Source organism: Streptopelia decaocto (genome assembly GCF_964273445.1).
Source record: "Streptopelia decaocto genome assembly, chromosome: 5".
NCBI lineage: Eukaryota > Metazoa > Chordata > Aves > Columbiformes > Columbidae > Streptopelia > Streptopelia decaocto.
Genome location: NC_138659.1, coordinates 32,767,577 through 32,780,287, shown reverse-complemented (window position 1 = coordinate 32,780,287; position 12,711 = coordinate 32,767,577). Strand labels below are relative to the sequence as shown.

Here is a 12,711-nt window from a genome sequence, read left to right as displayed (position 1 = left end):
GTAATGAATTAAATTTCTGGAAGCAGATTTTCAAGTGCTGGGAAACTGATAAGATGAAAAAGGCATAGAAAGGCAAAAATGTCACTAGGATCTTTCAAAAGAATAATATACTAAGAGGAAAAGAAATGTTAATGATAGTGCTCATTTTTTATAAGGTGAAAACCAGTAAAAATATATACATTAATAAGGAAAATACATACATGTTCAACAAACATTTCCGTTTTGGCTTTGGAAAAATGCCAGCCATTTATGAGGATAGAGTTAATGAAGAAATACTTTCCATTTCAGCAATGGGAAATACCTTTAAAAGGAGCTTATTATCGCTTGACTTTTTTTCTTTTCTATCAGCATGCCTGGATAATTGACAATTTTAAGAGACATAAATAATTGTGTCCCTCTGCTCCGCTCAGGTGAGACCTCCTGCAGTGCTGGTCCAGCTCTGGGTCCTCAGCACAGGACACACATGGAACTGCTGGAGAGGGGCCAGAGGAGCCACAGAGTTGACCCGAGGCTGGAACAGCTCTGCTGGGGGACAGGCTGAGAGAGCTGGTGGGTTCAGCTGGAGAAGAGAGAGACTGGGGAGACCTTAGTGTGGCCTTTCCATACTTAAAATGGGTCAATAAGAAAGATGGGGACAGACTTTTGAGCAGGGCCTGTTGTGATAGAGCAAGGGGTGATGGTTTTAAACTAAAAGAGAGAGGCTCAGGCTGAACATGAGGAAGAAATTTTTGACACAGGGTGGTGAGAGCCTGGCCCAGGTTGCCCAAAGAGGTGGTGGATGAACCATCCCTGGAGACATCCCAGGCCAGGCTGGATGGGGCTCTGAGCAACCTGAGCTGGTGAAGAGCTCTGAAGGTCTCTTCCAACCCAAACTATTATATGATTCTATAAGATGTGTTGTATACAATCAGGACCTTCTGCTTCTTCCCATCAAGTGAAGCTGTTATGTTTACCTTGCCCATGTTGCAGTGTTTGTCCCTATTATCTTGTTTCTATACAAATGTAGATATTTTCAGAAGGCTGTTCAGTCAAGATATGACTAATTCCCTTTGTCTTCACCTTGAATAGTAAAAATCAACTGTATCAAATGTTTAGGAAAGGTTGTGTCAGATTCTCCGTCACCGAGATGATTTTAATAAACATCAAAAGTTCTATGACCTGTGCTGGTAATGAGAATTTTTTCACCTGACAAACTATGTAGATTATCAACCTTCGCTGTTATCTGATTCTGCTTCTGTCCACACGTGAGTGAATCTTCTCTTTAAAAGCCAATTTTCTTCTAGAAAATATTTTCCTTACTTCTCTGTTATTGTCATAGAACTGCTAATAGGTAGCTGCAAAGTAACGGGACATTGCTGCTATGGTATCCTCTTTTATAGAATCTGTAGGAACATGGTGTAGTTTGACACCAAGTGGTGTATGTACAATCCACTCTGAGCCCATCTCCTATAGAGGAATTAGCCTGTGTATAATTTCACCCAACAGCCATAGCTGGCCACAGCTTTTTCAGTGAACAGGACAGAGGAAATGTGGTTGACAGTGTTATGACCCTGATCAGAGCCAGGCAGTTGAGCTGGTTTGTGTCTGTGCAGCTGACACGAGCCTCAGTCACAGATCAGTGCATGATGCAAATTATGAGCACGGTAATGTTTCCCTGACTTTTTTCTTCTGAAGTTCAAGACAGTAGTAGTGCCATTTTATATCATCTTGGCCTTATTCAAGCTATGGCCTCAGGCATTAAGAAATCCTGAGGCTTTTTAAGAAGATAGGTGGAGAAAAACACTGTATATTCTCCCATGGAGCTGTTCTGCCAACAGATTCACTTGCAGCTGCATGGGAAACGTTGGCTTCAGCTTCCCACCGCCATTCCAGCCCATTTGAAGCAGTCACCTCACCATCCAAGAGATAAGCTGTCTCATTTAGAAGACATTAAGAGAAAGGAACATAGATAAGCTCTTTATTAGTAAATATGGTGTGAAGTTTGTTTTCTGAGAGTGCTTTCTAAAATATGTCACAATAGTATTCATTAATATTTATGCTTACCAGTACTAATATTATTTTATAAAACATGTAAGTTGCTTACAATGAGGCCCAACATTGCTAATTTTGCCTGGGCTCAATTTTGTGTATAGTTGACCTTAGGAGAGACTGTTGTAGTTAAGAAGAATCCATCAGACTCAGTGTAAATCTCTTTGTAGCTTCTGACTTAATTATCTGCAATAGCAGAGACTATATTCCCATTCAAATCTTTTGCATGCTACAGTTTTAGTGTACAATTGCATTTTTAAAAAATTTCCTTCAACTAGTTGTTTTATATAGAGCTTTCACTATATCTCCCCATAGCATAAAGTTTTAAATGTATTGAAATGAATACAGTGATAAAAGAAAATGTATAATTTATACACATATTTGAAAAAAAAAAAAAAAAAAAGCTATGGCATGAAATTCAAAAGAGACATTGACAGCCCTTGTTGGCCTGCTGCCCTAGAATGACTTTCAGACCCACTTGCAACTTAAGCTTCTTTCAAGATGAAAACATGTCCATGACTTGTACAATACCCTACTAAGGGGTGTTTCATTATTCATCGCTCTGAATGTCATAGCAGAGCAACACAAAAAAGAAATAGTAACAAAGAATAGAAGAAATGGTGTTGAAATAAAAACTGTATTTTAAATGGTGTGCTTTTATTGTTTTACACCACACTGACTTTCTGACTGATCATTCTTCAACCTAGCTTTGTCCAAGTAGAACGTTCATTCAGCAGACAGAAGCAGTGGCATGCACGAGGTGCAGCTGGTCAGAATTGGCACTGCTGGGCTTCAGGGCTCTTGCATGTGTTAGCCAACCAGCCAGGAAACAGATTTTTGGTAGGACATACAAATCCACAGTTCTGATATCTAAGAAGATGGTGAGAATGCTGCCCATGGCTGCTGGCACTACTTATGATAATAACCCGGTTCGTTATAGGCTTCACCCTAGCAGCCAGACTGACTTATTTCCTCTCCCTTGTACAAGCCCAGGAACTCAAAGCCATCATCCTTCTCAACAGCAGGCTTTGCAGTGAACATTAAAGCACTCTGTCCAATGGTTAACATATTGTCCAGGCTGGAAATAGATGGGCAGCTCAGGGGGTACCGCCTGCTATTAAATCTTAGGTTCTGGATAGCGCCATGACAGCTGCTCGTCTTGGCTCTTGAAGAGTAGAAGAAGAGGTAGAGGAGGAATGAATAAGCTTCTAATATCTCTAGTGTTTGTATTCAGAGCATAATTGGTTTTCTTGTCCAGCAGCCAGCACTGATACTATGCCATTCTGTGGGAGGTGTTCTTCTGATGAATGGTACTCCAGTGACTTCGGAAGACAGTATTTTCTCCACTAAGAAGAAGATCATTAACTCTGTCAGGCCTGCTAGTCTGCCTTTGGCGGTGGACAGGAACATGATTTCTAAAGGAGAATAATGCACATTTGGTACAAAAATCGTTTGAGGGCTGAAGAGTTTGTGTTAGAGAGAATGACTGCAAGACAAACAAATAAATAAAGGCTGAGCTTTACTGTGTGATAAGAGAGGAGAGAAGGAAATAGGAGAGAATGGTGAGATCAAGCGAAGAAAGGGAACATATATATACATCAATATAAAATACATATTTATATGTAATGTATATGTATTTATATATAAAAAGAACATAAGGATATTATTTTACTTATAGTGAAATTTTTGAAAGTCTGAAATCTTTGCTCAGGTTTCCAGCTGGAGAAGCTGCTAGTCGCTTCTTGCTTGTCCTCATCTAGCTGTCACTGCTCCTGCAGCCAGGTAGCTCAGCTTTGGTGTCCTGGGTCACTCTTTTATCTCCAGAGATGAAGCTTCCTCTTCTCTCTCCCAGAGGGTTTAGGTCTTCGTCTCTCCATATTCTAAATCACTTCATTTAAGAAAGACTTCAGAAAAATACGAAAGCTGGTTTGTATATTCTCTAAAAGCTTCAGCTCATGCTGTGGCAGAGTTATAAAACTGTCATCTTTGAAAAGAAAAAAAATCCAGCTTCCACATTCTACTCCTCAGCTTCCTCAGCAGTGAATGTCAAGGAATGATTACTTGATGCATCACGATTTGTTTCCACTGATATGCTCTGAATCAAAAAAGAGGCCAAAACTTTTACAAAATCATTAGTCTACTTCCTCACTTTGAAATAGTGTAAGATAAGGCAAAATAATCTTTCCATAGCAAAAACTGTGGAAGGAACTCAAGTTTCCTTAACTAAATCAAGTAAATTGCTCGTAGTGCTAGAACAACTCAGTTGCTGGATTCAGTAAATAAAGGACTTGTGGTAGAACAGGAGGACCTCGACTTGCAAATACTTCTGAATTTGGTATGGATGAGACCATCATTTCAAGCCTTACTCTTCCAAGAAATCATTTACCACTTTTGGAGAAGAGCTGTAAAATGTATCATCTAAAATCACTGTTCAGAAAGAAACAAAAAAGAAGGCAATCAACTTAGCTGAAGAGTAAGAGGAGATTCAGAAAAGAGCTGTAATTAGTTACACAGAATGTACCTAATATTTAGAAAGAATTTTAATCTGCATCTGTGCACTAAAAGCTCCAAAAATTGGAAACTGAAATTGGCAATGTTCAAATTGAAAAGAAAATGCATTCTCTGTAGTTAAATACTACAACAGATTGTTGAGAAATTCTGAGAAATCTTCAGCATCAGCTTTTAAGTCAGGGTTATACATTTTTCTGGGAAACATAAGCAGCAAGAGCCATTTGGTGATACTCCTTTGCATCAAAAAGGGAGCAGACAAGAGGATTATGGTGGTCTCTCTGTCCTTAAAAACTCTGACAATGAAAATCACATAAAGAAGGGTAGCAGCAAACCAGCTTTTATAAGAATTGCAACTTTTCTGGTATTCTTGTATTTGATCCTCAGTTTTGATACAGACAATTAGTCTGATAGTAAGTTTAGAAGAAAATACTTCACCAAGGTGTAAAATTAATATTTTACATTCTAAAGCTTGTATTCTTTTCTTGCTGTCAAAGCAATTATGTCTTGATGGCCTGTTCAGGCACTACAACTGACCTATATTTTCTGATGTATTCAAATAAAAACAAAACAAAACAAAACAACAAACCCCACTCAAATATGCACAGAAAGCAGAAAATTTAAATAAAAAACTGGTTTTCTTGTTTGTGTCTTTCGCTTGAGAAGTACATTTACAGAGCAGTTTTTAGTCTTTGCATTGATGTGGTCAATATGCCCAATGAATATTTTTTCATCTTAGAGATAAAAAATGTTTGTATTTTTTCTCATCTCTTTCTACTAATATGCAGTAGTTCCATAAAAGCTGGGGAAAAAAAAAAAAAAAGTAAAAACAAGAAAAGAGGTTATTGGCTTCATAGCTTGTTAAAAGGAAAGTAAATTTATGAGAGAAAACTTTAAAACTTAATGCTAATTTAGCACACCAATAATGTCTAGAGTCTTAAGACTGGTAAATTGCATTACATTTCCGGTAAGTTGCATAAAGCTCTTTCTACTATAATAATTCTGATTACTTTTTGATAAAAAATAGGATCTGCGAGAGTGTGTCTGAGAGGAAAGGCAGTTCACAGGAGCTGCACCAAATTGTCACCTATTACATGTGTAAATCTGCGCTAGACCGGGGTTAAGACCAATTGGATCTGCAAGAGAAACAGGAGGATGCTGGAATGTGTTAGGGCAATGTAAGAATGTATTTGTCTTGGCTCTACTAATAGTTGTGGACTTAAAAGTACTAAAAAATATTAGTGTTGATTATGTTAAGAAAGGTTGGACCAGATGATCCTTGTGGTCTCTTCCAATCTGGTATTCTCTGATTCCATGATTCTGTGTGTTACGTAGCTTATCCCAGACATTCAGCCAGGGCAGCTGCTGTGATACCCCTCAAATATTATTTTCTTGATGCATTCTTGATTTTTGCCTTCTGTAAATGAATATTGTACTATATTTAACTGGGACCTCCGGCAGGATCTTTCAAGGATCTTCCAGCAGGATCTTTCTTTCTCTAATTTGTGTGCTTTTCTACGATCTTATCTATGGAAAATCTTAATTGACATAGCTATACAAACGACTCAATGAAGTGGCAGCTAAACTGCAGCCTCTAGGTTGCCTTGGACTTAATTCTCACAATACTCTGTAACCAAAACAACTATGAACTTTGCAAAAGCAAATGCTGTGTATCTTGGCTAGATTTTGAGGACACTGATTCCTTCCACTAATAACTCTATCTGGCGTCTTAATTAGTAACTAAATGAATAAAAGAGGTGTTTATTGCTGTGTAATTGACTTGTTTGTTTTCCCTGATATCACTGATTTATTTTGGAGAGGGGAAGGGGACACGTCTCCTACAGCTTTTCAGTTCTATTTATCTGCTTTTAGGAATCAGAATTACTATATGCATATTTCCTCAAAATGGGCGCCAAAAGTACAGAAAACCAGAAATATCATAGTAAGGTCAAACGTGGTGTGATCGTGTTTCTCTAAATTGTTCAAACTAGCCTGCTATGTGCCTAAGTGGCTTGTCATCAAAGAGCAAAAATCATGGCCTGTTTCATGAAATGTTTTTTTTTTTTTTAATTTGTCTTGTACTAATGAAAATACTTGTTGTATTTGGTCCAAATTTTTGGAAATTATGACATTAGTTTCAGTTTCTAGCAAATCTGTTTGTCCTGGGTCTGTATTCACATAGGGACTAAAGACAAACAGTAGGAACAGCAGCATCCTAAGTGGCTTATTTTTTATTTATTTTTTTCTGAACAATGATTTTGTTATGGAGTTGTGTCTCCACTCCTAATAAATAACACTCATTTCTTGTCCTATGCCTGTAACACATGACAGAGTATCACTGTCAAGGCCTGTTGTAATACCCAGCTAGTCGCCCCCAGCTAGTCAGCAGAGCAGAGTGTTTGCAAATGAGGAACATTTGTCTGAATGACATATTTCTGAATGAGAATTGCTTTGTTTTGCAGAGAGTTCGGCCGCTGGAAAGTAAACAATCTTGCTGTTGAAAGAAGAAATTTCCTTGGCTCCCCACTGCCACTTGCCCCTGAATTCTTCCGTAACATAAGGCTACTCGGGCGCCGCCCGACCCTTCAACAGATCACAGAAAACCTTATCAAGAAATATGGGACACATTTCCTACTATCAGCTACCTTGGGAGGTAGGTTAATACTTGAAAATATTGTGCAAGAGTTTGGCGTGACTGAACTGATAGAATTGGTCACAACTGATTTCTGTGTAAAGCGGTGGGGCTCCCTTCTCAGAAGAGCTGGGCTGAGCAGCTCTCCCTGGGCTGGACTTCAAAGCATGGGAGCAGGTTTTGTCTACAAGCCTCATTGATTCTTCCGCTGATGTTAAACTCCGCTTCACTGATTCCATATAAACAATTTTAGGAACAAAATTATAAAAAAATCCCATTGCTAAGGCTGAGATACTTGTCCTGGTGTGCCTGCTCCTGGGATTTTGGGCATGTTTCTCTGCACTTAGAGGTCATTAAGGAGGGTGACATTTTTTCTGTAAGAGTCTGTTACAACAATTTACAGAAGAAGAGATTACACAAGTATCTAGGTCCATTACAACACTGCAGAGATAAAGCAAGAAAACCAGTAATGATTATTTCCAACAGAACTTTTCAACCAGGAAATTTCTGAGCTACTTCGACTGCTGGGAAGTCCCCATATTGTCACTCTACCCTTTTAGTGGGACTAAAAGTTTCAAAATGGCATGATGAGGCTTTGTCATGTGGTTCCTACTAACTTAATGCAATCTGCGTCTCTAAATCCCCACAGACTAATTTGAAAAAGGGTAGCCTGATGTGTAACTGGGATCCAGTCACCAAATGGATTGAAGAAATCCAGTTCAAGAGAGAGCATAAATTGTTCTGAATGAAAGATAATTAGTGCTTGCGATTACCCATCTAGGCATTATAAAATGAACTGACATTTTAGAAATGTGGTTTTATCCCTGGGTGGGTCATTATCCTAAAGATAATTCTGGTGATTGAGTATCCTTCCAACAGGACAGTCTTGTCAAAATCTTTTATTCACCTGAGGAATGGTTCTCCTTAATACATTTCATAACTGAATTCTAACCATATATTAAGGAAATGACAGCCTTCCTATTCTCTTTTGGCTGATATGTGAGATCTATAACAACGGAAATGGCTCACAGTAGCTCCATTTTGGAAAAGATGATTCCAGAATTTCTGTCTTACTGTAGTTATTTAAAAAATAAAGAACTAATTCCTATCATTATTTTGGGAACTAGTGCTTCTACAGCAAATCCATCACCATTAGAATTTTAAGAAAAATTTACATATGTAGACCGGGAATTTGGAATAAAATTTCCAGAATTCTTTTGATTACCCAGTATATTTCTTCTATACAATAAGTACATATTTTATGAATGACCGTGTATTGCCCTGTGTATACAGCACGTGTATACTGGGGTGGGGTACCCTTTTTTCATCCCTCTTCAGAACACATCACGAAGCCCCTAAAATGCAGTAGCAACCACATGCTTGCAAAAATTTTCCACTCATAGGGAGACAGTTTTGACTTCTGGGCTCTGTCAAAGCTAAATGAAGTCAAAGAGGGGGTTTGTGTTAACTTTGATGGGTTTTGATTTAGGTCCTGAGCCTCAATTTTTAGGCATGATTTCAGGCACACCTGCTGCTTTCTATTGTTGTTGGATGGGTGCTGAATACTTTGAAAAACTGGTTCAATTAAAATAATTACAGGGAATTAGTAATTTCTAAGAATGCTTTCATGAGGTAGTTAATAACCCTATACTTTCCTGTATGTGCTATTTGTCATTTTTGGGCTAGATTGAATAGGGATTCCCCGAGATGCTTGTCCACACTTTATTAACATGTAATTAGATTTTTTAATTTCCATAATGTATTCATAGTTTCTCTTTAATTACAAGTTGTTTTATTCTGAAAGCTTTGTCAGTTATGTAGCTTCTTAAAAGCAGAAGACCAAACTGAGTGTGTGTAGTACTTTTATTTAATGAATCCCAAATCATCTGTATTCATGGACATAAAGGAAAGCCTGGCAAATGAACAGTCTCGTGGTAAGATTTGTGCGCCTCTGTGACCATTTGGCTTTCATGAATATCCCTTTTTGGCTATAAAGGGAATGCTCACACATGGTTGTTTGTGATACGTTCCTAAGTCTTTATTCACAAACACAGAAATATATTCCTCAAGGGCATTCTGAAATGAGGACTTAGGGAAGTTCTATTTTTCTTGCTGCAGCAAGTTAATGTGGAAAACGACATTTCTTGCTGCTCCTATTTCTTATGGAAATTTTATCTTTTTGTGACATATGCCAAATGTCCATAATGAGCAGCTTCAAGCTGCATGATAGAAGGACCCTACGTAAAGCAGTGTTTGCAGAGCAAACACCGAATTGAGCAGTGGGTTCATGGGTGAGCTCGTGTGACTGTGCCCAGGAACAGCTTCTGCTTCTGCAGCGTCAAATCTGCAGAGAAAGGACAGCCACAGATGCTGATTTGTGTTTATTTTCTGTACACATGGGGATGCTGAGTGGCCACTGGACCACTCCTTTAGGACAACACATACCCTGTTTGCATCAGCAAAATTGCATATTGACGCAGCCCAGCCAACACTGACCAGAACAACTTTAGGGGAAAGGCAGAAAAAGGCTCATACAAGGGAATTCCATCCTCGAAGGTGAGAGAGACTCTACTGGACGAGTCCCTGAGCATCTCATTTAATTAGACTTGTTTTGAGCAGAGGATTGGACTGGATGACTGCCAGAAGTCCCTTCTAGCATAGATTATTTTCTGACTCCATGAGATGTATTTCTAAATTCTTTATCAGCTTTCAACTAGCAGTTCCAAAAAGCAAAGATTCTCCTTTGAATGAAAGACAATACAGAGTATTACTATTTCTCTTTTTGTTCTGCATTTATACTTTCCTCTTTTTCTTGCATACAGCATGATGCAATGATGGTCCAGCCTGCTGAATAATATGTAAGAGCATTAGCTGCTGTACACTTTAATGGTTTACAAAAAATAGTGTGCAACAGGGATCTTCAGAACTGGAAATTATTGTGAAGCCTAGGGCACTGCTGCAAAATAAGTGTAGGAGGATGAAAATATCAGTGGATCTCATGTTTAATGCTATTCTTACCTATAGATGTAAAGGCTGCTCAGCAAACCAATAGACTTGGTGATGAGGAAATTGCGGATAACTTAACATACTACGATGAAATGATAGGCTCTTGTTCCAGGAATCCGGATGATGTGAGTGGGATTTAGGTGCTTTGCAAGATGAAGATAGTGGACTTTGCAAATGAATCCTCCTTGCATCTGGAGACATGGTAGTTGTTCAAAAAAAGAACACAAATTTGCAGTAGGTTGCCAGGGTTTCTCATGAAACTACCACATTTTTAAGCAGTTGGCTAAATGGTAATCTCAAATATTCGCGATAGATTGTTTTATTTTTGCTGTTATTGTCAGTCATAATTGCTCAAAGTGTTCATTACCAGACCATCAATACATTCAGTTCTCTGTGTCAGTAAATATCTCTTGATATTGTTGAAGGCTTTGAGAACCAAAAAAAAAAAAAAAAAAAAAAAGTAGATTCGTCTTTCCACCAGACAACCTTAACAGGCATCAGCAGATCAGCTTGACCCCAATCTCTTGTCATTCTCCTCTCCACTGATTACAGTTTGGTAGTTACACTTTTACTATTCTATGTGCTGAATAAAGAGGGTCAGATTTTCTGTCCCTGATTAATATTCCTCTTGAGCAGTACATTACTCTCCTTACAGAGATGGGAGAAATTGTCAGATGTTGTGAAAGAGTGAATCTCAATGAATTCTGAAGGATTTATGATCATTTACAGTAACTGCTGATATGACCTTTGTTTTCTTTCACATTTCTTTCAAGGTAAGACACAAACTATTAACGAATAAGGGAGGGAGATTCCAGTCACAAATGACTGAAACTTCAAAATTTAACATCAGACTGCGCCCTCCCATATGTATATTTTCCCAGCATTTAAGATTATGGATACTAAGAGGAAGAAAAAAAAGCAAAAATATATTCTCTTTCTTTTCTTTCCTCATCTACTCAACGAAGAACAATTTAAAACCTTAAACCATGTGGTATATATGGAACTAATGTGCTCTGTTATTCACTTGAACCACAGAAATGATATCACATCTGGCCTGGTACAAATTCATATACTATTTGAACCTGTGCACGTTCATCAGCACCTGCTTAAGCCTGGGAAAATGACCTGATAAAACCCTAATGGTACATGCTGTGATCCATACATAAATAGATTTTCCAGTAGAACTAAACTATTTTTTATAGCAAAGGCTTTTTTTTTTTTTTTTTTTTTTTTTTACTGTAATGCATTACAGCTATTGTAGCTGAGGTATTCTATTTAATCAGAAACTGTTGATGATTTCATAGACCAAAAACCTTTATACCTTTGTAAGACACTGTCGCAAGGGAGTAATTTAGGGTTCTGCTCGCTGCAGAACAATGTTTAGATTTCTCAAAGAGAAGTGCGACTTAAAATTTTGAGTTCAGTGGCGGTTTCACTCTATTGTTTACTGCATGGGGGAAATACACCAAGCTGAACGCTGCTGACCTGCTCTCCAGGAGCCTGTACCCATTCACAAAGTAAACTTTCGGGATTCTTCCCTCCCTGACAACCGTTCACTCCAGAGTTTGTGCCTTGGAGCTCTGGAGGCAGACGGGCGAGCCCTGTACCCGTCGAGGTGCAAACTTTCAGGATTCTTCTCTGCCTGATAACCCTTTGCTCCAGAGTCTGTATTTAGAGCTCTGAAGGGAAACTCTCAGGGGATGCCTGTACCCATTTGCAAAAGCAAGCTTTCAGGCATTCCCTTCATGATAACTGTTCACTCTGGAGTCTGTATTTAAAGCTCCAGCAGCAAACTTTCAGGTGAGGGTTGATAACAGTGTGCAGGGCAGACTGTCCGGAGACAAAATCCTCAGAGATCAATGAATGTAATGGAGCAGAGCAGCAGCAGGGCTGGCTCAAGCTGGGACCTGCGCAAAGGCCCAACCTGAGCACAGAAACACAGACTTTGGTATCTACAGACCATTCACACCGTGATTCAGCCCAACAGCAACACCGCACTGTGGGGGTTTCTTGCTCCTCTCTGGATCCTTTTCACTGGTCTCACATGGGCCTTTGTTTTGTTCAGCTCTAGATGCTGTTTATGGCCCATGGCCTTGCAGGTGCTGTTTTGTCTGAATAAATCCTTTTCTTCCCAGAAAAGTGCAAAACAGCCCTTGTCTTGCAAGTGTTCAGTGTAGTTTGTAGTTGCTTTTGGTAAATATGCACGGAATTTACAGCTTAAGATTTCAGCAAATCCAGCTTACCGAGTAACATGAAGCAAAGATCATATTAAAAATCACACAACTTTATACTTCTAGATGATTCATTATATTCAGTATGCATTTCCTTCAGCTAAATGATCAATATGAAACCTGTGAGAAATAAAACCATTGCCATACAGCCAGCTTACTTGGCAGAGAGAGCTCACAGCAGCTCCCCCAGGCTGTCAGATTTATGGAATAAAGTGGTTGTTTGTAGTCAAATCACAGACAGCGGGACAGATCTGCGTGACACCCCCTGCACCCAAAACGCATTGGGGTTCAGTGTCTGTTCTGCTT

General features: G+C 38.8%; 1 protein-coding gene across 2 annotated transcripts in view; it reads left to right on the top strand.

Annotated features, from left to right (window-relative positions):
• BRINP3 (BMP/retinoic acid inducible neural specific 3) overlaps window positions 1-12,711 on the top strand; it is a gene marked incomplete at both ends in the record, with an annotated part of 210,890 nt that overhangs the window by 104,385 nt on the left and 93,794 nt on the right. Inside the window, one exon of one of the 2 annotated variants that reach the window (XM_082053365.1) lies at window positions 6,999-7,189. The exons of the other annotated variant lie outside the window; for it this stretch is intronic. Coding sequence (XP_081909491.1) covers window positions 6,999-7,189 — 191 coding nt within the window. The remainder of the gene's footprint in view (window positions 1-6,998; window positions 7,190-12,711) is intronic. 2 annotated transcript variants of the gene reach the window in all.